This window comes from Pangasianodon hypophthalmus, chromosome 7, assembly GCF_027358585.1.
Source record: "Pangasianodon hypophthalmus isolate fPanHyp1 chromosome 7, fPanHyp1.pri, whole genome shotgun sequence".
NCBI lineage: Eukaryota > Metazoa > Chordata > Actinopteri > Siluriformes > Pangasiidae > Pangasianodon > Pangasianodon hypophthalmus.
In genome coordinates, this window is record NC_069716.1 from 14,233,593 (window position 1) to 14,257,952 (window position 24,360).

General features: G+C 40.0%; 2 protein-coding genes across 5 annotated transcripts in view; one reads left to right on the forward strand and one right to left on the reverse strand.

Annotated features, from left to right (window-relative positions):
* The first annotated feature begins 1,386 nt into the window (after positions 1 to 1,386).
* On the forward strand, positions 1,387 to 12,458 carry LOC113528743 (uncharacterized). 2 transcript variants are annotated; one of them, XM_026917432.3, is made up of 8 exons: positions 1,387 to 1,854; positions 2,465 to 2,644; positions 3,054 to 3,242; positions 3,523 to 3,699; positions 6,969 to 7,110; positions 8,149 to 8,711; positions 8,878 to 9,022; positions 11,475 to 12,458. In XM_026917432.3, the coding sequence occupies exons 1-8, from the start codon at positions 1,759 to 1,761 to the stop codon at positions 12,074 to 12,076; spliced, it is 2,094 nt and encodes a 697-aa protein (XP_026773233.2). In that variant the 5' UTR covers positions 1,387 to 1,758; the 3' UTR covers positions 12,077 to 12,458. The 2 variants fall into 2 exon arrangements, with proteins under 2 accessions (XP_026773233.2, XP_053091342.1); XM_053235367.1 differs by lacking the exon at positions 1,387 to 1,854 and having other exon boundaries at positions 1,877 to 2,644.
* Positions 12,459 to 12,928: 470 nt separating this feature from the next.
* drp2 (dystrophin related protein 2) overlaps positions 12,929 to 24,360 on the reverse strand; it is a 139,616-nt gene continuing 128,184 nt past the window's right edge. For all 3 annotated transcript variants that reach the window (XM_026917773.3, XM_026917772.3, XM_026917774.3), the window contains 5 exons: positions 22,967 to 23,110; positions 19,324 to 19,570; positions 17,731 to 17,845; positions 17,482 to 17,588; positions 12,929 to 16,422 (listed from right to left, as the gene is read on the reverse strand). In XM_026917773.3, coding sequence (XP_026773574.1) covers positions 17,494 to 17,588; positions 17,731 to 17,845; positions 19,324 to 19,570; positions 22,967 to 23,110 — 601 coding nt within the window. In that variant the 3' untranslated portion in view covers positions 12,929 to 16,422; positions 17,482 to 17,493. The remainder of the gene's footprint in view (positions 16,423 to 17,481; positions 17,589 to 17,730; positions 17,846 to 19,323; positions 19,571 to 22,966; positions 23,111 to 24,360) is intronic.

The window sequence follows — 24,360 nt, forward strand, 5'->3', positions numbered from 1 at the left end:
TTAATAGTCTTAAATTCAAAACTATCGCCTTTCAAGTATTTCACAAAAGATTTTATAACACTGAACTTGGTTGGAAATAACAGTCAATTTATTCATTAGTCATTGTAATTATTATAGATTGAAAATACTAATACAAATAATTCATAGAAATGAATTCATATAAAACTAATATTATATGCTATTATTTTAAAACACTACAAACATGACCGTTGGTTTTTATCCCTCATAGTGAAATGATTTATTTGAACATTTGCTGAAATTTGTAAATGTGTCTAAATATAGCATTTGCACATTCAGACAATCTGGAATTAAGTCTCGCTATGGCCACTAGCTCTGTGTCGCTCCTTGGCCCCCCAGTCAAAATGACCCTGGATCCACCCCTGTGTGCTTTTTAAATAATGAACATGCTGCAAAACGTAGCCTGAATATTGTATTCTATGTTGTTGCTAGCTAGAACTCAGGAATAGTAAAAAAAATAAAATAAAAATAAATTAAGATTGGTGTGCGTATTAGGCCTGGTTTTTACTTCTGCAACTGCACATCTATGAGAACGTAGGTGTTTGCCTTCATAGTTGCATGTAACATAAACTAGAATTTACAGGAATGGAAAGCAAAAAAAAAAAAAAAAAAAACAGCAATGAGAGTTTTATGTTTCACTGCAGGAATACTAGTTAGTTAGCACACTATCTGAATCTCACACAATGCAGAACCCTGCGTAAGTATTCATGCTTCTGAAACTGAAATGGACTTAATAGGGAGTATATGTCATGAATCTCCGCAAAATAGCCTATAATATTGAAGCAGGGGGGAAATCAATATTAAAAAAAAGTTTTGATTGGAAATATATTCATCCTGGATTTTGAACCAAGGGGCTATCAATATAAGTCTGGGACAAAGTTCTGGAAAAGCATTTGGTTATTAAAAATCTAATTTGAACGTCCCACTAAGCCTTTAAATCCATTATTTAAAAAGAAATAAGAAAGAATATGGCACACTGCAACTTGAGGAGGCTGTCCACCAGCAGTAAGTGAGCAGGTAAGGAAGGCATTAGGCATTATTCAGAGACTACCCTCCACCACCACCACCTCCCGTTTTAATATTATGGGCTACTTTACATAGACTTTTGCTTAGTCTCTATATAATATTAACATATTAAGTATATTGATTTTCTCCCCTCACACAACAATTGGTTCAAAAAAAAAAACCCTACAGACTGTATCCTTAAAGATGCATTCTGTGTTTATTTTATACTTTCATATTACAATTTCGGTAATTACACCCCAAATTCTGCCTGAGAAAATACTATATTAATAAAACTTATTATTATGATTCTATATCACTAACTGAGATATTAAGAGTTACCTATTTTTTCCATAGATCATTCAGCGCTAGTTTGAAACCTCATGAAAAGCACACACATTCAGGTTTTACAGTCTCTGTAGAATTGTTGACTTCTAGAAGGAAATTAACCTCCTGCATTCTGAGTTCCAGCCTTTGGTCACCCAGGCCTCTACTTGTTCCTGGAGATTACACTTGAGTTTTAGGGGATTAGCTGAGATAGATTAAAGCGGCCATCCTCGACCTGCTAATCCAGCCATCTGTCAGAAAGCAGCCTGCTGTTTCTAGCCTGTTCTTTTCCCCTGAATGTTAATTAACAGAGTGCAGGGGACTTAACACAGACACATACAGCACACTTACTTATTCAGACTTTCAGTTTGGGTGCTTTCCAGGGTCTATTGTGTTTAAAGGTATCTAAAAATGGAGGAAGCATATCTATTTAACCATCCTGGAGTGAAAAAGATTATTCTGCATGGTGGCCGGGGCCCTCTACCTCACTTTCCAAACGGTACTAAGGTAGGACACATACCATCTTGATTAAAGAAATACTCTAGCAATAAATGCTTTTTATGAGACCTTTGTTCTGGATGGCTTTATGTCTTACAACTAACATCGATTAGCCTCTTGTAGATGCTTTTTATTGGATGATTAAAATGCTGCTTAGGTTTTATTTAGTGGCACAAAACATTTGGCTCATAAAATCGCTAAAAAGAAGACCTTTAGCCACCGTCTCAGCTCTTAGTTGTTATCTTAGTTGTTATCTGTGACTTTTTTGAAGGTTTTCTTCTTTTTTGCTTTGTCCAGCCATCTGGCCTCATGCTGGGAAATGGTGCCAAGCATTTTTCATGACAATACTAACATCAATCTCCTTCTATCAGCTGTAAGCCCTGCTGTATGTGTGTGCTCTCATTCTGTCAAAGTGCCTCCATCTCTACAGAGTTTAAACGGACAACACATTAAAATGAGTCATCGCAGAAGGGGCTTTGCTGAACCAAAAATATGCATTCATGCATTCAGTTTAGTGATACAGAGTGTGAGGAGAATACAAGGCTGGAAAACAGCATGCTCCCTCTTCTCTCCTAATCAACTCTGTTTTCCCTTTCTGTCTTTCTCCCTTTGCACAAAGTTGGTGTTCCATTTCCAGACACTACTGGATAATTTTGAGAGGACAGTGATCGACGACAGTCGCAAAAACAAGCAGCCAACAGAGATTTTTGTGGGGAAAATGTTCAAGATGGAGGTGTGGGAGGTGCTTTTAACCTCCATGAGGGTTGGTGAGGTGGCAGAGTTCTGGTGTGATGCTATTGTAAGTGCAGGTGCTCAGAGCAAGCCAGCTTTATCTCCCTGTCCTTCCTACATGTCATGTTTGTCTGATTGTAAATTTTAATTAGGATTCGCAGGACTTATTAAATTATACATTCCTGAGGTCCCCTTCACTTTCTAAATTATTTTCTGTTTTCTAACTATTTCTGTCCATATATTCAATTCAATTCAATTCAATTTTATTTGTATAGCGCTTTTAACAATGGACATTGTCACAAAGCAGCTTTATAGAAATAAATGGATTCACAAAAATATATTGTAAATATTTGAATTTATCACTGTGAATTTATCCCATATATGATAAAACAAAGACAGAAATGAGACTTAATTGTGGATTAAAAGAACACTGATTGTCCTGTTAAAATAGCAATATATTTTCCTATCTTGCACAGCACACAGGTCTCTATCCCCTGGTTGCTAAAGGGATGCGTTTGGCTGCACAGGGCAAAGACCCACTGGAAGGCCAGCAGCACATGTGTGGTATGGGCAATGTGTTCACCTACCATTCCACAGGCTTTCCTGAGCTCGATGAGCTGATGAGGGAGCCACAGCCTCTAATCTTCATCATGGAGCTAATCTCGGTAGGATTACAAACAAACATGCACACATGCACACACACCGCATTTACCACCCAGCAGTGCAATCCTGTTACTTCATATACAACAGATTTCTTGCTGCTGCACAAACCTCTCAAGGCCAAGCACAGCAGAATGTTAGGCAATCGTGCGAAAAACACTGGGGAGAAAAGCTGTTTCCGATCTTCAGCCAAGCACAACAGGCTTGCTTACTCTCCTGCTCCCTCTCTCTGTCTCTCTTTTTTCCCCACTCTCTGTTGCCCCTGCTTTGTCTGTTCTTGCTCAGGTAGGTGAGCCATTCTCCTACCTTCGTGAGTCTTGGCTCATGGAGAAGGATGAGAAGATGCAGCTTGTGCCCATCCTTCACCGCCAAGGCAACACACTTGTCCAGGAAAAATGTTACCGTGAAGCATCTGAGAAATACAAGGAGGCCGTGCTGCTGTTACGCACTGTCCAGTCAAGGGTAATGTGATCACGAGATGCTAGATGGTCCTAGCATAGGGGACTTGTGTGAATATCAATGTCACATGCATTTAGCTAACTCCTCCTACACTGTTACTTCTAGGCTCACGGGGGGAATAGGTCTAATACAGGATCCCATGAGAAATGTATTGTAAAACTCTTCAAGCAGGGACTCTAGCAAGTCTAGCTTTGATAACATAACTAAATAAGCCAAAAGGTAGCACAAGCACCCTAGGTCACTGGTGTTGAGTGAACCCCAAACATTAATTGGAGGTCTATTCCCCAGCTGTAGACAAAGAATCTGTACCTTTAGATTGAAGCTGGCAGGTGGATCATAATAGACAATATTTTGCTTAGGTATGATGGGGCAAGAACATTCAGTGCTTTAGATATCATTAGTACTATAATCAATGAAGAATTTTTTCTGGGTACGAATGTAGTGTGGATAAGATAGAGGAGATATGATCCAACCTTTTGGTTCTAGTAATGACTCTGGCTGCTGCATTCTGGACTAACTGGAGCTGGTTCATGTACCTGCTGGAACGTTCAGACAGCAAGGCATTCAAATAGTCCAATCTAGAGGTAACGAAAGTAGTTTTGCTTCATGTAATAACATTATATTTCTTATCTTAGAAATGTTTCTGAGATGTCTGTCTTATTTACATGAGCTTTAAATGAGAGACTGGAGTCAATAATCACAACAAGGTCTTTCACTGCGGGAGTACAGTCAATTTTCATCAATTCACATCAATTTTCATTAAAGCCAGATACAGTAGCCAGCATGATTGTACACATAACAGAGTAGTGACTAAGACACATTTCAAATTAAATTAGGAGGTGATCTGAGATCATTTCAGTCTGGGGCTAATTTAACAATTATTTAAATGTTTTATAGAAGGCAATACAGAGTAATGTTATTTTGTTAATTAGATGATTAAGATTCATGAAACAATTTGAGCCATACTAATACTGGCTGTATTGAAATTAGATTTTTAGTGACTCCCACACAAAGTGTAGACAGAAATGCTGTTACAGTCTATCAAACACTCTTACAGTCTATCAGAATGAACATTAAAGTCTCTGACAATTATTGCTTCTTCTAATTAAACAACTAGATTAAACAGAAAGCCTGCAGATTCCTGTAGAAATTCAGAGAAGGCCCTGGTGGCTTGTAAATACTAGTAAGTAAGATTGAATGTGTAGGCTTCTTTTTTGAAGCTGCATCAGTTATGTTAGCAAAAAGCACTTCGAATGAGTTTAATTCCTAACCATGTTTCTGAGTACATTCACCTAACACTTTATTAGAACACTAATCTGATACTGGGCAGGGTCTCCCTTCGTTCTCAAAACAGCCTCAATTCTTCGTGGCATCGATTCCACAAAATGTTGCAAAGATTCCTTTGAGACTCTGTTCCATGTTGACATGATTGCATCATGCAGTTCCTGCATAGTGTTCAGGTGTACTTTCATGCTGTGAAACTCCAGTTCGACCACATCCCAAAGTGTTTATTGGATTAAGATCCGGTGACTGAGAAGGCCACTGAAGAACACTGAACTCATTGTCATGCTCATGAAACCAGTTTGAGACGACTTTTGCTTTGACATGGTGCATTATCATGCTGGAAGTAGCCATTAGCAGATGGGTAAGTCATGGCCATGACGGGATGCACATGGTCAGCAGCAATACTCAAACTGGCTGTGGCATTCAAGCGATGATTGATTGGTATTAACGGGCCCAAATTGTGCCAAGAAAACATTCCCCACACCATCACGCCACCTCCACCAGCCTGGACTGTTGACACAAGGCAGGTTGGTTCCATGTATTCATGCTCCTGGTGCCAAATTCTGATCCTACCATCTGTGTGTGTCAGAAATTGAGATTCATCAGACAAAGCTATGTTTTTCCAGTCTTTAACTGTCCAGTTTTGGTGAGCCTGTGCCCACTGCACCCTCAGCTTTCTGTTCTTGGCTGACAAAAGTGAAACCTAAAATGGTCTTCTGCTGTTGTAGCCCATCCGCCTCAAGGTTTGATGTGTTGTGCATTCTGAGATGCATTTCTGCTCACCACAATTGTGCAGAGTGGTTATCTGAGTTACTGTAGCCTTTCTGTCAGCCCGAACCAGTCTGGCCATTCTCCGTTGACCTCTCTCATCAACATGGCGTTTCCATCAGCAGAACTGCCGCTCACTGGATGTTTTATCTTATTGCACCATTCTGAGTAAACTCTAGAGACTGTTGTGCATGAAAATCTCAGGAGATCAACAGTTATAGAAATACTCAAACCAGCCTGTCTGGCACCAGCAATCATGCCATGGTCAAAATCACTGAGATCACATTTTTCCCCCATTCTGATGATTGATTTGAGCATTACCCGAAGCTGCTCGCCCGTATCTTCATGCTTTTATGCATTGCACTGCTGCCACATGATTAGCTGATTAGGTAATTTCATGAACGAGTAGGTGTACATGTGTTCCTAATAAAGTGATCAGTGAATGTATTCTTATAAATAGTTTTGATGCCTCCCCCTTTGGCTAATTAGACAAGGACAATGTATATCTATACTGTACATGTATCCAGGATATCTAGCCTTTAAGGCTAAGAACGTAGCCTAATCAAATCATAATAAATCCTGATCAGTGATGGTTTCATTTACAGTTACTACTTTAGATATATTTAGCAGTCATACCTTCATACAAAAGGTGCTAGGAATATGTATTGTGATCTAATTTTATGTTAATTAAGTTGCAATCCATCTGCTTACTATCTGAGGATTCCTGTATTATTGTTTAAATCTGAGAGAACTCACAAAAGTCTGGTACCTGGCCCCAGGTCTGGATTGTCACTGATGAACTTTTCTAAATATTACTTATAGTTGCCTCTGACTGACAAAGGTGTAAATCATTAGGACCTACATTAATCTTTCTTAGAAAAGTGTGCTTGTCTAATCCACAAAGACTACCTGAAGTGCCCTTTATACAGCTAACCATGACAGTCTATTTAATGTACAGGCCTATGTAAGTTCATATTTGCGCTTTGCTTCCAATATAATACTTTTTTATATGGGCTAGCATCAATGTGTATGGCAAGAATATGGAAGTTATGACAGTTACTGAGGTCATGACAACTAATAAGGTAACATGTGCTGCCACAACAGGCTAGAAGAAGATTTAAGAGAAATGTGGAGGTCATATAACTTCAGATAACTCTCCTCCAAGATGTGACTCATCCCAGTGTCTGCTGATGTTTGAAGTTATTTGGGGCTCTTTGCAGGAGATGCCAGGAGATGAGGACTATATTAAGCTGAGCAAGCTTATTATCCCTCTGGTCCTCAACTATTGCCAGTGCATGCTAGAGCTAGAAGAATACTATGAAGTAATAGAGCACACCACAGAACTGATCGAGAAGCATAAAGGTAAGACTTCAAACTGAAGGAAGCATAAAAGCATTGTGACTTTACCAAAAACACTGTAGCATGTCTCATCAGCCAGTGATGATTAAAGGAATACTTAATATGTAGTCGGGCTATTAGTTTGCAAATAAGAGCAAAGTAAATTATTTCCAATAGCTTTTATTCACTGTTAGCTTCAGTAACATCTTTGTGTTAAAATGGACCTTGCGTTAGGAATGCATTTCTTGTACACTCCATGTGAACATTTAAGAATTTGATCTTTTATTCCAGTAGTTCAGTGATTAATTAATCATGATTAACTTAACAGCTACAAGCTTTGATGAATGCAGCAAATGAAAGGATGCTGCCTATACTGTAGTAGCTGTAGTGGGCAGATACCCAGCTCTCGTGATAAGCCTTCAGCACCGCAGGCCATAAATTAATGTCACACTAGTTTTGTGAAAACATTCTTTCCTTGCAATTTCCATAGATTCTCTCTCCTTCCATCCAGTCTCATTCCCATGAGTCATCCGTACCTCCTTTCTCTATCAGCTTAATTATTCCATCCCACTTCAACACTTCCTTCATGAATCACCAGCAGAGTCATATCCTTCAAAATTTTGCTTTCTACACAGCAGGTGCAGCATTTATTACCAGAGACTACATAAGAAAAAATGTCTATTCAAATGTAGGCAATATGAAAGACATAGAGAAAACAAGATGAAATGAAACAGGAGTAACAGAGCATTCTGTGGGAGGATCTTTACTAGGCTCTCGAGCCCACTAAGCAAGTGACATATATAGGATTAGGCCCTGTGGTGTAATTCTTTTGTGCTTTGAAAGATTTATCTTCACAATAACAATGTTTAACTGCAACAAAAGTTGTGATTTGTGGAACCATGGGGCACACACAACCCTGGCTAAGAGAGCAGTGCAGTATAATAACAATATTAAAAACTGGAGCATACATTCCTTAGTGAAAACATCAAGAAGGATAGGGCAAGATTATAACTGGTTTAGAATCTATTGTATATGCACTCTTTTTTTCATTCTGCTCACCAGACTGTGTGAAGGCTTATTATAAGCGAGCCAAAGCTTATGCTGCTGTCTGGAGTGAGAAGGAGGCCAAACGGGACTTCCTGATGGTGGCCAACCTGGACATGACTCTGGCTAGGCTGGTTCAGAAAGAACTAAAGCTCCTTTCAGAAACAATGAAGGAGAAATACTGGGAGGACAAAGAGAAATATTGGAACATTTTTGAGAAGAAAAAGAGGAATGAGGATGAGAAGAAGACTGAGGAGAAAAAAGAGGAAGGATGTGCAGCAGAACAAGATGAAAAAATGAATCTGAATGAGAACTTGCAGTGTTCTCAGCCAAAGGTCAAAGAGGAGCAGGAGTATGAAAGTGCAGAGGCAAACACACAAAATAGGCAATTGGAAGAGCCAAAATCAGAAGTTGATCAGCAAATTGCTGCTCCTCCTGAGGGCATGGATAGGCAGCAGATGTTACGGCTGATTATGCTGCTCCAGGACGAAGGGAGTTTCTATATTAAAGAGCAGCACTTCGCTGAGGCCATGGTGAAATTTAAAAATGCCCTGGAGTATGTAGACTATCTTCAAACCAAGGTAAGCATGCTAATGGGTAAGATCCCATAAAATAGACATGACTCACTTCTATCCACACTCAATTTATTGGAGCTGTTATATAGCGAAATATAAGTATATGGCAACAAATATAAAGAGCTCTCTGTAGTGAAATACATGCACATCCAGCCTGATTGTTTGTGTGTAGGAGATAGATTATAAAGGAGAGGACTGGGAGTCACTGGAGAAAATACGCCTGCCACTCACTCTCAACCTGAGCCAGTGCAAGTTTGAGCTTGGGGAATACCAAGAGGTGGTCAAACTCAATAGCCAACTACTAAAAAATCACAGAGGTGAGGACACACTCACTGCCAAAGTGGACAGAAGAACCCCTCACATGTATACACTTTCACACTAAGAGAGAGCAAATGAAGAAGAAGGCCATAACACACATAGACTTCTCCTTCTGTGGTCCTGTTGCAAGCTTGGGTGGGGTTCCAATATTTAGGAAATACAACACTTTCAGTTTTCTTTCAAGTATTCATTTCGCTATCTTACTATAGGACATGCCCCTTTGCGCTGTCCCTCAGAAGCAGTATTGCATTACGCCAGCCAGGATTGGCTGGCACACGTGATGTGTGTGTCACAGAGGCAGAGCTTACTTATCTGTCTTATAATCCTCAGCCCTGTGTCACCTAGATGGTCTAAAACCTCTCCTCAGCTAAACTGTTCAAGGTGCGAGGTACCAGCTCAGTCACCGAACACTGCTTGCTCTAAACTCTCATCTGCTCGCAGCTAGCCTAGTCTCCAAACAGTAGCCTTAGTCATCTAGTCACCTTACTACAGTGTGCTTCAAAGAGGACATGTCCATGGCAGAACCCCCTTCATCATGGGAAAGGGCAAAGCCCAGGCTAAGACATGCATCTCTGGAACAAAATTTCGACTATGGACACTCATCCAATGTGTGGCTCCTGCCTTGAGTTACAACATGCCCAGGTTGTGCTAGCATCCCTGGCTTCGTGTGAACGCTGTGCCCGCTTTTCTCCCAAGAGTCTCCAGCATAGGCTAACACAACAATGCTCCCACCACAAGACCTAGTGGGCTACTCTCAGGATCTCGCTGTTCCTGAGGAAGCTAGCTGGGGTGACCAGTTTGACGCTATTTCCCCATTACTGAGTGAAATGACAACAGCCTCAGGACTGCTCACCGTGTTGCTGTAGAAGACTAGTCTGACTCAATGGACGAATCTGTCGGCCTCACTTCTGATCAGGACATACAGCCATTTGCCCCCTCCTCACAGGCTCGCCTATGGGCGATCAACAGGAATGCGGAAATAGATCTCTTTGCATCAAAAGAGAACTCAGGGCCCTCTGTTCTATTTCCTGAACGATCAGGATGCCCTGATGGGGGTGGATATACTAGCACTCGAGTGGCTACAGATGTATACATTTTCTGTATACATTTCCACCATTGGACCTGATTGCCCCAACTCTAACCAGGATGTGGGAGCGGGGGCTTACACTCATTTTGATAGCCCCCTTCTGGCCAGGAAAACACTGGCTGGCTGGCATGATTCAACTACTTTGTGGCTGTCTGTGTCCCCTGCTGATATGCAGAGATCACCTATCTCAGGCTTGCAGGGAAATATTTCGTGCCCACCCAGAGTGCCTGGCTGTCTGGGCCTGGCCCACGAAAGGCTAAACCTGACCACGGCTGGGCTACCTTATAGCATTGCCATGACCATTCAGAATAAGAGAGCATCATCTGCTAGGTCCCTCTGTGACTGCAAATGGCCCCTGTTTGAGGAGTGGTGTGCAGCCTCTGGCTCAGCTGCTTTCCAGTGTTCAGTTCCTTTGATCTTATCGTTCCTACAGGAACTGCTCTACAAAGGCAAAGTCTTCTCTATCATTAAGGTATACCTGGCTGCCATTTCAGTTTGCCACGTAAGCTTTGGGAACATGACAGCAGGCTGACACCCCCTCATTTGCCAGTTCATGGAAGGGGCTCAATGACTCTGCCCCATATCTAAGCCTTTGAGCACCCCATGGGACTTGGCTACGATACTGGAGGTATTTTCAGAACTTCCATTCAAGCCTCTGGATCAGCTAGATCTCAAAGTGCTCTCTTTAAAAATTTGAAAATGCTGCTGGCACTGGTTTCAGAACAGCATGTCAGTGACATCCATGCTTTGTCGGTAAACCCTTGAAGTATGCAATTTCTATGGGGCAAGGCTCGGGTTTTGCTGATGCCTAATCCTCCTTTCATCCCCAAAGTTATCGACACAAGTGAGGTATCTCAACAGACCACCCTCCTTGTGTAGAGTGGGGAAGAGGCGTGTTTGTGTAGACTGTCTGGGTGACATAGCACTGAGGATTATAAGGCAGATTTAAGTCCCACCTCTGCAATGCACACGTCACCTCTGCCAGCCAATCGTAGCTGGCGTAATGCAATAGTGCTTCTGAGGGACAGCATGAAGTGTTGTGTCCCATTGTGAGATACCTCACTCATGTTATCAGAGAACCGGGGTTATAGTCATAACCTAAAATTATGTGTCTGTAGGAATATTGGGTACATTTCCTTTTTGTGGACATCATCTTACCTTGATGTTTCATTCATCAGTTGTCTTCCACCCCAGGAAGTTTAAAGCATTGTTATATTGAATATTTTACCAGGGGCCCTATGTAATGAGTAGAAAACTTTTGCCTGAATTATTTATATAAGGTGAATGAAGCTTGGCTGGTCTTCAATCATTCTTCCTTCCTCTTTCACGCCCTCTATGTCTCACTCTCTGTGTCCCTCTTAAAGACAACCTAAAAGCCATCTATCAGCGTGCTCGTGCCTATTCAGCCCTGTACAATGAGGACAAGGCCCGACAGGATTTCTTCAGAGCAGAGCACCTTGACCCCAAGCTCAAACCCATTGTCAAACAGGAACTAAAGAAGCTAGGTGAGAATCTCCGGGCCAAGCATGTAAGTGAGAACAAAAACTACTGGGCCAGCAGCCAAGAGAAGTGGGAGCAGAAGGCCCAGGCCAAGAGAGGCAACAAGAAGGAGTTGAAATTGTCTGACAAGAGAAAAGCCACCAAAGAGAGCTATGATGAAGGACAAGAAATTAAGACAGGCATATCTAGTAAAGGAGAGGAGAACTCACTCAGCCAGGCAGGGAATGAAGAAGGACAGGATATAAAGACAAACACCTTGAATAAAGAGCACACAAGCTCTCTGCCTCTAAAAGAGGGGAATGTTGAGCCTGGAAATAAAGAGGGATATTCAGCCACAGCAAAGGTGGTGAAAGAAAATACAGACAGAGCAACAAGGCTGGATACAATTAGTCAGCTCAAGGAAGACTCTCATGCAGCTACACCAGCTGTTAAAAGCACAGGTGCCACACAGAACACTGATGACTAGAAGAGCACCAACCCCCAAACAAAACTGATGAACACAGCAGATGTTTTAGCTAGGCACTGCAGAGGACACAGGGGTTCTATGTGCTGAAACACTGGCACAACACAATGATTGGTCTGAATGTGGTGACACCAAGAAAGGCAGATAACACACCAAGAATACACAGAGAAAGAATATAGGAAAACTGTGTCCTAAAGATGCATCCACTACAGCCAAAGTGTAATCTGCAAAACCTCCAGAAGTCCAGAAGTTCTAAACACAAACCTAAAAAGAAGAATGAACACATGCATATTCCTAAATTAATTCATAGACATAGTGTGCTCAGTCATGTAAGAAGACACAAAAGACATGATGTATAAGAAATACAAATTTATTTCTCTGTATACAATGAGTAGAAAGCAGCCAGTAATCCATTCACTTTTTAAAAGCTTTTCGCAAACAGTACTGTATAAATTAATGTGAGGGAAAATGGATAGAGAATATATTATGTAATAATTAAAAAAGTAATAGTGATAAACACAAACATAGACTAGTTTGACATACATAGACTGACAGTGGAAAGTTTGGAGTTATCAAGTTAACATATCTGCATGAGACATCATTGGATTGATGTAATTAATGCCACAGGTTCACAGATAAAGCAAATGTCCTGCATTTTCAAAGCAAAACAAAACCAAAAACTTGTTCTGCAGACTTGCAGGTCTGCTTCTTCCCAACAAAAAGCATTTTCATTAGTGGAGCTAAAAATAGCAAGGGCAGTCCTTAGCAATGGCATGTAGTACTACACATCAACCTGAAACCACACCTTCTCTCACACTACAGATTCCATATAGCAAATCAAATCGAATGAGTATACTTTGAAGAAATATGACCTTAAGCAAAAAATCATAGTGAATGTGTTAGACAAAAACAAATATCTACGGTAAATGCAACAATGCATAGCAAGATTATGATGTAAAGGATTTGCTACTATGCCAGGTCTGACAATTTCTCTATCTGGGAGTGCATGCTGTTCCCTGTGCCAGTATGCTTCAGGATGTGAAATGATTTATGGATTTAAAACTTTCATACATATGCTTTTTCCTGAATATGCCACATGACATATGAATAAACACATAAGAAATTGAGTTTGTTATGCTTTTTTTTTATCTTTAAGTGTTCGTAATGTGATAAACAGGTATCCCAGCTGGATGCAGCAGATGTTGCTTTTAATATAAGAGCCATGCCAGCTAAGCAGTGACCAGTGGTTTGCACAGGGAGGTGTACAATCTAGAACTCTCTCAGTTGTCCTCTCCCTCTTTCCTCCAAACCATATACAACTCCTTTATAATGACTGGCAATCTGCCTTTCCAGAGAGCAACCAGCAGTGCAAGGTCTTATAGGACAGTTCCCTAGCAACCTCATCAACACAAATAGTAACGTACATCCACGTCAAATGCAAACATTCCTGTTTATGAAGGGGCTTGTGCAATGTGGAATGGATTCAAAGTTATATACATTCTCTGAAAACCAGGCTTCAGAGGAATTTTTGTCCAAGGAAAGGTAAAGAAATAGGCACTGCGTCTTGTCACATGACATAATGACTTCACAGAGATCAGCCTATCTCTGTTCTTCTGTCTGTCTCTCAGCAGTAAACTCTACAGGGCTGCTATGAAAAAAGCTACAGACAATCTGTTCCTTCCAACTGCCATCTCTTTCTTTATCTGTCTCTCTTTTCATAGTATTCCACCATGGCAACTTTTCAGCATCTTTCCCTCTCATAGAACTCTGACCACCACAATTAACCATTCAACAAGAAAGCCTCTTATAAGGAATGGGATCAACTCATGTCCTTATGCAGAATGTAAAATTCATCCTGTGTCACTCACTGCAGGGGCTGTATTCACAAAAAAAAACAAACAAACACAAACAAACAAAAAAAAACATTAGGAGATATTTTAAGTGGCACTACAAGTCTTTATCTGAGATTTTTCTTTAAATTTCTTTAAACTGTTTAATTTAATTCACATTTAACTGGAGTATCATTTTTCACAGCTGTCTTAATTAACAGATTATACCCTAGAGTCAAGACAGCTTTACAGTTAGTAAGCATCTGAAGGAAACTGTATGAACTGTTGGATGATGTGCAGCCTGGAGAGTGTGATGCATAACATGACACCCCCCCCACCCACCCCCAATTCTACACCTCTGTGCTGAGAAGTTGACAACGATGATCTAATGTTAGCTTTGTTTACAAAAATCAGACTGTTGGAGATAAGGATTAGGAGGTACCTTCTAGGCCAGTGGTTCCCAACTTTTTTTTTTTTTTTGCATGGCGCCATCCACCTCCCCCCAAAAAACCCACAACCACAGAAACAAACATATTAGGATTCATATATCCATGATACATTTGTCTTATTCCTTTAGATTCTTAATAATATAAAATTTGCAAGTCAGATCTGCAAGTAAAATGATAGGAGCTTGCAGGTAACATCAAAAACACAGGTAAACCTCCACTGGGTCACTTGGGACAACTGTGTCTGTTGGAAAACTGTCTCATTATGTGCACTTAATGACTGTGCCTGTTGGAAAACTGTCCCATTATGTGCACTTAATGGCCCCCTTGGGCCTGCATGCCCCTGATCAGAGATGGAATGTCTGGTGTGATTTTGTTGCGAGCCAGTCTGAAATCCTAGTGCATATCAAGCCTGTTGCAGGCTTTTGTTTTTTTGTAACAAGTTCACTGAAGATGGTCCTAGAAATGAATGTTGTGGTGAGGCTTTTCTGCCAGTTCACTGTTTTGGCCTTGCAGGATTATAGGATAACAATAGGAACTGTTATCTTTCAGTTCCAAGAAACATACACTACAAAAAATGCCATCATAGCAAGTGAAATTATTTTGAATATAGGCAAATTTATCTACTAAAAAGATTGCAATAAATCAAATATAAGATTATTTCTAGCCATTTGTAAAACAAATTTCAAGCTTTAAATTGTCTTATTCTATTGGCAGATAATTTAGCTTCTAAAAATTAGCAAAAATTGCTAACAATGATCAAAACAACCAATCCAACAAGACTAGTTCAAGCTTGAAATGAGTAAAAATGGCTAGAAATATAAATTATAATTAGAAATACTAGTTAAAATTGTCTATATTCAAGGTAGTTCCATCTTGTTAAGATGTCATTTTTTGCAGAGTACAAGAACTTGGCTAAGTGACACCCAGTGCATCTCTGTGTGTAACAATAAGGTCTGATGTTCCTATTCTTCACACAGCAGGGCAAAGAGTCTTTTGTTGGTAGAGCAACTCTTCATGAAGTATATGGTCTTGACTACAAGAAAAAGTGTGTCACTAATATCTTCAGACAGGTTTTTACTGGCTAGTGCCTAACGATGTAGAGCCTCACCTTCCTCTTTCACCTTTTGCACGATTCTGACATTTTGACAACATCGTGCAAAAGTGCATCCCTTCTTCCTATTTTTGAAAGAGACTTCAGCACCCTGTGTGATCTTTGCCGGTCCCACCCCAGGTTGGGAATCACTGTTCTAGGCCACCCTCCATCTGCAGGGCACAGCAGAGAGCTGTCATTTTTCAAGCAAAAGCTTCCACCACGTACCCACCAAGTACACACTGCAGTGTTACAAATTGCCCTCACTGATTGAATGTTTATACCCTCACTGATATGTGTGTGTGTGTGTGTGTGTGTGTGTGTGTGAGAGAGAGAGAGAGAGAGAGAGAGCTTGGTAAATGTAATAACAGAGGTAAAACCCACATGAGAAAGAGGAAGAGGTAAGAGTGAGAATGAGAGAGAGAGAGAGAGAGAAAGGAGGGCTAAGCTGGATTTGTCAGAACACAAGTGCTGTGCTTCCAGATACTATTCTATATTCTGCTGATGATGTACCAACCCTACACAGGAAAAAATCCATAGCTCCCACTTGCTCCAGAGAGCAGAGGCCATACAAGACCTGGACAGCTTGCATATGCGTGAGTCATTTTCAGTGTTGCATGAAGAAGAAATAAACAGAAAAATGGTAACCAATTAAAAAAGGAAACACCAAGTAGCTGGCACAGGAAGATAAGTTCGCTTTTCTCTGTGCCTGGTTGGTGGTGAGGTCATTGTGCTGTACTAGAGAAGCCACACACACCTGCTGCTACTACAGGTAGCTGGTTAACACAGTGTACCGATCGAGCGTTGGCCTTTGGCACCACGAGACATTAGTGAATCACTCAGAAATGTTCCAGCTCTCTCTGCTGAGCTGCAGTTGGAGATCAGAAAAAAATGTCCTCCAAATCTGCTGAACCAATTTTTATATTTTTTCCGCCTTGCATATTCTGGACCCAATCCAGGTTTAGCTGAGCAGTGTGGAATCTGGAAAGTATGGAAGAAAGAAAGACATTTTAAAAACGAGGAAGGTTAATGCAGCTACCGAAAAACCTCTTTAAACCGTTAACACCTATTTCCATTTCTATAAATACACTTTATCTTTTGATCGTTTTGTCTGAATAAGTGTTTGAATGGGTATTCTAAATTGGTCACTCTTTGCTCATTATTCTTACCAGACTGTATTTATACCACAGCACTGTTAAAATCTCAAATCTGAAGATGCAGATTAATTTTGCATAACAGCAGGACCGGTTAATAGGTTTGTATTAATGAGCTCATTATTATTATTGTTTCTACAGTAGCAACTCACAGGGACTTGAATGGCAGCTGCTTCATAGTCTAAGCCTATTAATAAACTGATTAAGAAAATCTGTTGTTCTTTAACAAAGTGGTGGTGAAGCTTTCTGTAATTAGACATTTAACATTATTTAACATTTCTGGAAGGAGACATTTCTGGTCTTGAGCGTTGTGGATTACTTTCCTACAGCAGCATGCCCATCATGTTTTACTGCTTACTTATTTTACTGTGATTGTTCTCTATGGACAAAAAGTCAGTTGCACCCACCAATAACAGTGCCTTATTGTACAATGTCAATGTCCGAGTCAATAGGTTGTGCACCTGGATGAATATTACAGCATAAAACTAGGCAATCAGTTGTTGGTTAGATCCTGAGGTTGCCTTTTGTGCTTTATGTCCAAGCAACTGACACTTCCACTTTTACGTTCCATGATGACAATTTATTGATTTATTCAACAAGCATGATGGAACACTGGGACACTTTGACTTTTACCTGACAGGAGAGCTTAATTAATTAATTTCACAACATTTATTTACAACAAAATGTAAGTATTTTATCTTCTGTTGTTCATATGTGCAATTTACATTACACATGGTAACTTGTTTGTTATACTGCTGTACATAAAGTATCACTATTTTGCCATAATTTCAAATTGCTGTTAATCTGTTGCTAAATAGTGAACAGAGCATATATCATACAAATAAATGTTGTATTATAAAAAGCTGTATCTAAACTGCCCCCTAACCTGTGTGCCTCCTCATTGGCCTGGTTCAGATGGGAAGACATTCCTCAGCTGCTCGATCACCTGCTGCAGCTGTAGCACCGTGTCCTGCTCCGGCTCCAAATCCTCACCTGTGAGGCAGTTACCTTCAGACTGCAGCTCAACACAAACTTGATGATTTTTATATCTCTTGTTGTACCAAAGTCTAACTCAATAAGAAAGGGAAATATGTTGAAAGGGAATATGTTGCCTTTTTCCTGTTCTAGTTCTAACCTGTAGCCTCAGTGTCTGTGGTCTCTTTGCTTAGTGGCTCCCCCTGGTGCACCACTGACACAGGCGACGACAGAGAGGAGGGAGCTGACCCATTGGCCTCTGAGTCATCTTTGGGCTAGAAACCATGAAAAAAAGAAGATGGATAAATAAAGAAAACCAAATAAGGACAAAATCTTAGGGAAACTGTAATATCTGTGCACTATATGAATTACATTGGTAAGGTCTACTCACAAGTGAACTAGATACTTTTTTATAGTACATGCCATTTTTAAAATTTAGACAACAGCTGTGTGAATGAAGTTGAAACTGGATTTATCACTGATGTGGAGAGGTAAGCATAGTCACTGTTGGTGTTGGTGGTGGTGTTGCTTGATAAAACAGCTAGGGTTTCCTTCAATATGTTTTATCACACAAAATGTGGCTCCAGTCTTTCAGCGTATTTAAATTAAGTATGTTGTCAATGTATTTCAATTCAATATAATTTTATTTATATAGTGCTTTTAACAATGGCCATCGTCACAAAGCAGCTTAACAGGAATCTGGATATGCATTTATATTTAGATCCGCAGTGAGCAAGCCAGAAGCGACAGTGTCAAGGAAAAACTCCCTGAGGTGACATGAGGAAGAAACATTGAGGGGAACCGGACTCAAAAAGGGAACATATCCTCTTCTGGGTGACACCGGATAATGTGATGATGCCGCATTACTCTCTACAACTCTATACTGGAAAGTCAGACAGTACTGAGTGTTTTAAAAGGATCCTCATATTGAGCATCGGAGTCATAATATCCTCACAGATAACACCACACATGGAGAGAAAAAGTGACTTCAATAGAGAATGCTTACTTTCACTGAGGTATTCTATTCTAGCAGCACTCATCTAGGCACATCCAGGGCTTTTGCTTTACACAATCACAGTTCATTATGTCATTTCTGATTCCCATTTCTCTTATTATTAGCTAGCTTGTCTCTATATATTTTCACTCTAATCAGCCTTTTCCCACCAGCTATATCCTTCATTTTGTCACAATTATTTTGTCAATCATCCTACTTTAACTTCAAAAATCTCAATCTATATCTATTACTCTGTCTCTAATACCCTCTCTAATATTCACTTTTATCTGTGTCATCCTTCATCTTACCCTGGCAAAGCTGCACTGGAGTTCTCTGCCTTTCATTGTCCTGGTTTTCACTGCTTTCTTTTATCTGGCACAAATGAACCCTTAAACTGTCCTTACTTTCCAGCTGCCCGTGTCCTCGCCTCTGGAAATGATTTAATTCTTAATCTTCACAATTATACCTTCTGCTGATTTCAACAAATATTCTCCTCTCTCAGACTCTGTAAATCACCTCCTTTTTCTTCATTCTGCAGATCTTCTTTCTCATTAGCTCTCTTTTTATCAGCTCTCTTCTTCTCCCCTCATTTTACCTCAGATGAGTCCCTATTGCCACTCTCCCACTCTCAAAATGATCTCTTTCTCTTCCTTTCCTTCTCATTTACTGCCTTTTTCAGAACAAAATTCCTTACACTTTGATGTAAAGCAAAATCAGTAATCAGATTCTCATTCCTCTCAAATGTATACGTTTCCCCACCTGCAGCAGTAGCTCTCTGAGTCTGTGGAGTTGTGACTCCAACTGCTTGTTGTGATCCTCCAGTATCTGCATGCGTGTCTCCAGGCGACTCTTGTGTTGCCGCAGTACTCGAGCCTCAGCCAAGAGCTCCTCATCCTGCTGTCCAAGTGGCAAGCCCAAGCCCGAGATGCCCTCCACCAGCTGTGGTGTTGCTGCTGCAGCCTCTTCATGTTTCCATTTCAGCCGCCGGTACTCACCCTGCAGCATCCTGCACATACTTATCCATCACTAACAGACCAGCTTTCTCATTTTATCATTAGAAGTGGTAACAGTTCTATGAGTGCCTATATGCAGATTGCGATTTAAATGGAAAATCCAAAGTTCTTTATTCCTTCTTGCAAATATTGTTATTCCAATGCCATTCTAAGATAATTGCAATCTAAGATAATTAGTTTGCTTGTTAACTTTTGGTGCAAGTATATATCCTAACTAACGTTTGTTATCCTCTCAAACTTCAACACTGGTGTGTTTAACCCACTAGTGCAGTTTATTTGAGCAGTTGTGAGAACATCACCAAAACAACAGGCCTGGGCGCACTTCCACACTAACCTTGATTGGTACAGACCTATCAAACCTATTCTTTAGTTCAGTTTGTCTTAACCAATGTGAACACTCCACCCATATTTGAACGCTGTGGGTAGTGAACCACACCTTCTGCTGAAGTTGTGCCATTTGCAAAAGTATGGCCAAAGAGAAAATGATGCACACCAGATGTTTTGCAATCTTCATAAAATTCACCATATGACTCTTTGTGTTAATACCAAAAAATAAAGACCACCTCACCTGAAGAGCATTTCTTCATTTATAGACATGTAATTTAATGCATATGATTTTGTTTTCCTTTGAATTGTTCAAATACAATGAACAATAGAAATGTGTGTAAAATAGCACTAAATAGTGCAGGTAGAAACATCAGAAACTGTTACTGCCATGTTTTGGCATATGATAAATTCCTATGAAGTAACTCTATAAGTGCATGTAGAACTATGGGTAATATCTGTACACTATTACCTAGTAAATAACAACTAGACTATGCTATTTTTTCACTAATAAAATGCACTTGCATGACATGCAGAAGAAACCAATGGGAACCAATATACAAGGCCAAGTTCTTGATCAATCAAAGAACACCCATGTATGCAAACAATTCGGTGTGCCTGAAAATCATTTCAATGTGAAATCAACTAAACCAAATGAAAAGTATACAATGGCGAAAAAACAGATTTGTGGTAGGAACTTTAGCAAACAACCTTGATATGAAACCAGCCTTGAGTGCTTGTGAGAGATAGTCTCAGCCCACTTCCAGTAGAACCTGAGTGTAGCTTGAAAGTTGTAGATAGAACAGCTATGCTGAGATGACATGCTGAATTTTTTCAGATGTATTTTTTTTTTCAGATGCATTAATGCAGCATTAAAGTGAGTATACTGTAAGTGTATCACTATCAGCATCCTCATCATCATCATTATGCTCATCATTTCCATCTGCTTTCCATCAGCTGCTATATTTACATTGGGAAATGCAAGCTTTATTGGTTTTAAATCCACAGATTGCATTGGCTGAAAACACCCTTACATTTTGCACTTTCATTTCCTGATGAACTCTGTGGTTGTGTATAGTTGTGCTGTTTAATGAAGCATCACCAGTGAGTCCAAAGACATTTTCTTTGAATCAGTGAACAAGAAACTAATGTTTCATGGTAAGTTTTTTCTTCCTTTTTCACAGCATTGTAAATGTCTGTGGTTACTAAGCTGGATATTCTTCTGGCTTTAATTAAATTCTCTTTTCTTTCAACATTCAATTTTCTTTTGCTGACAGTTTTGTATTCATCAAGCTTCCTGGGTCCAAGGTGTAAATGCTGAGTGGAATACATATGACTCTTTGTCTCCTCTAAGTGTACAGTTACCTGTGTAATTCATAGGGTCCTGATCCCTTTGAGGGATTTGTTCTCACCATCCAATCTGGAGAAAAAGTTGCTCCCCCTTCACTGTCACATATTTTATTATTTGGATGAGCTGTATCTTTGGTGTGAAGTGTATTCAATGACATTCATTTTACTGAATGCTTCTCTGTATGCAGGGGACAAGAGAATACTGCACTTTTTGCAATTTTTCTCAGAACCAAAGACAGACCATGAAGTAAACATTAAATATTAAAGTAGCACAAAAAGTGGTAGTCTAAAATTATATAAAAACAATAGAAAGGACAAATACCCAAAGCTAGTTCACCCCAGCAAACAGCCAGGGAGGATGAGGACTAATATGTGCTTCCTCTGAGTCATGTGTGTCTCTCCCTCCCGCCACCGTATCTTTTCAAAATGCTAATGCAACATCATGCAACTGCCCTCCTCCTCCTGACAGATGTCTGCAATTTGTTAGTGTCACTCTAATCAACAGTGGAAAGAGGAGTGAGTGCCACCCTTTCCATCCAGAGAGCAGACACAATTATCCTCTCTTGGAATCACAGTTACAGTGTTGAGACTTTTGATTGGGTGCAGACTTGTTGCAAAGAAGCAGTTGCATGCCCAGCTAAATCTATGGGAATGTCTATGTTTCAAAAAAAAAAAAATCCAGAAAACTCATCACTTCTTGGATCATGAAGCTACATCAAGGTATCATTGAACTGTTTGCATGTACGTGTATAGAGGGAGATGATTTGGGGGGAAGGCTTAGATGGAGCTGTGGGAAGAGATGCGGTGGACTCCAGTGGCTGGCGGGAGTAAAGAATGTCAGCAGTGATTAGAGTCACTATAACTGTCGTCTGAAAAATAGCACTGCAATAAAAAAACATGTGCGAAGAAGGATATGTTCTGACATCTTCCATTTACAGAAACAGCCTGCATATTAGCAGCTGTAGCAATGCTTCAAATTCTTATTACAATACTAATAGGCTTTTAATAGGGGAAGCCATCACATTGGCCTTGAAGCCACTGACAACAGCATGAAATACAGATTTCTAAAGGTTGCAGATGCCCTGCAGACCTCTGTCATTAGGCCTGCTTTACTGACCGCTTATTTGGATGGAGGCCAGAATCTGACACCAGACCCAAAGAGCAGAGGTTATTTAACTAAAAAAATGGAAATTACTCATATAAAAATGTGTCATTGCTTATGGTACTTAAATATGTGATTATGGAAGTTCTGCTGCTATTCATCTTTCTGCTGTTGCTTCTAGGTCTGAGATGTGCTACAGGATATGAGACCTTCATGCAAAAAAAAGTTAAGAGAGCACTAATAGTTGATCCAAATGGTTAGTCATCATTTCAGTGGGCACAGTGGATGAAAAATGCAGATAAATTTCATTCATATTCTGGCTTGAAATAGCTCAGAGCAGTTTCAGTAGATGTGCTTTTAGGTCTTCATCGACTGTTATGAAAACAAATTGCAAGAAAATTCCATGCTGTCATTTAGCTCCTCTGGATAACTTCTAGTTAACAAAGCTCATCAGTCACAGAAGAAGAGAAAACATTTTTCTCTGTAAAACAAAGCAGCTGAATACACTATATAAATAAATCACTGACTGTGCTATGTATAGTATGCACTGTGTGTGTGTGTATGTGTGTGTGTGTGCGTGTGTGTGTATGTGTATGCATGTAGGCATCCTTACCTGTTCTCGTTTTCCAGACGGGCCAGTGTTCGCTGCAGTTCCTCTTTGTTGTGGCAGTCAAGGTGGGTGAGGAAGTGTGGCCCAGGCGGACAGTCATGTTCCAGAGCGGGGCTGGAATGACGCAGGAGGTACTGATCTTCATCCCTGAGTCACCATGCACAAGAGATAACACACACACTAAACTGAAACACCTTGTTCTATTAACAACCTTTATATTAACAACAGCCTTTGTATTAACAACAGCCTTTCACACTAACATTAAAGATACCATCAAGCATTCTGACATGTTCCTTTTCAACAAAATTTAGAATTTTCTAGAAGAATATCACTTTTTTTTCTCTCACACACCCACATTGTTGAGGTACCCACACAAGAGGAAACAAAGCCACAGCAAATAAACACATACACGGCAAAGCATGCATATATCTGCCGAGGGCACCATGAGACATAAGTGACACCATTGACTCAGCGACAACACTGCCATGCACACACACATGCACTTACACATGAGCTAGGCACGTACAGGATCTGACACACAGCAGCACACTGACAATGAACACAGAGACTAAAAGCAACATTTACAAATGCATCACTACTGGATACACACACAGTGTGCACAGCAGAGAAGCATTTAGCAAGTGACAGAACTTGTACACATACTCATTATTCATACTTATTTATACACACTCATGTGCACTTCCACAAAGACATAGATAAACACACAACGAACAAAAGAATGCCGAACGAAACGAACATGCTGACAGACCACACCGAAGCACTGCTGACACGATCCTTTGATCTAGATGCTACAATATTAAATGATTAGCATGTCAACTCAGCAATGCTCTGCCTAATGAGCTGTACACTGCAGAAGTGAGCTTACCTGCGACTTTGATTCAAGAGATTTAATTAAATTCTGAGCTAGATCAAAACATAACGATATCGACTTTTATGTAGAAATGCCAAAGACTTTTTTTTTTGGAGGCAACATGTGGAGTGCCACAGATCCTCTGAACCAAACAGCATAGCGAATTTACACCCAACAAAAGCACATGGTGCACAGGTACATGGTGCATGTATATGTATCCTACATGAAGGAGGTAAAGCTTACTCAACAACAACAACAACAATACTACTACTACTACTACTAATAATAATAATAATAATAATAATAATAACAGAAAACATTATTCATACATTCACAGAGACATAACTGTAAAGTGCAATTTAGGCTAAATATCAGTGCATCCCTGCAATACAAATGTACATACAAACTCAACAACCTGTACCATAAGTGGAAGAAAAAAGCAGGACAACCAAAAATATTGACTCACTAAGAACAATACACACTCAGATAATTACAGTTGTGGAAATAAAAAAAATCATTACAACAT

What these genes read in the sequence shown, in the direction of transcription:
- LOC113528743 (XM_053235367.1), top strand. Translation starts at nt 2,165, where the DNA reads ATGGTGCCAAGCATTTTTCATGACAATACTAACATCAATCTCCTTCTA. An exon ending in ACTGATCGAGAAGCATAAAG is followed by an intron (nt 7,111 to 8,148) that starts GTAAGACTTCAA and finishes TCTGCTCACCAG; the next exon opens with ACTGTGTGAAGGCTTATTAT. An exon ending in ACTACTAAAAAATCACAGAG is followed by an intron (nt 9,023 to 11,474) that starts GTGAGGACACAC and finishes TCCCTCTTAAAG; the next exon opens with ACAACCTAAAAGCCATCTAT.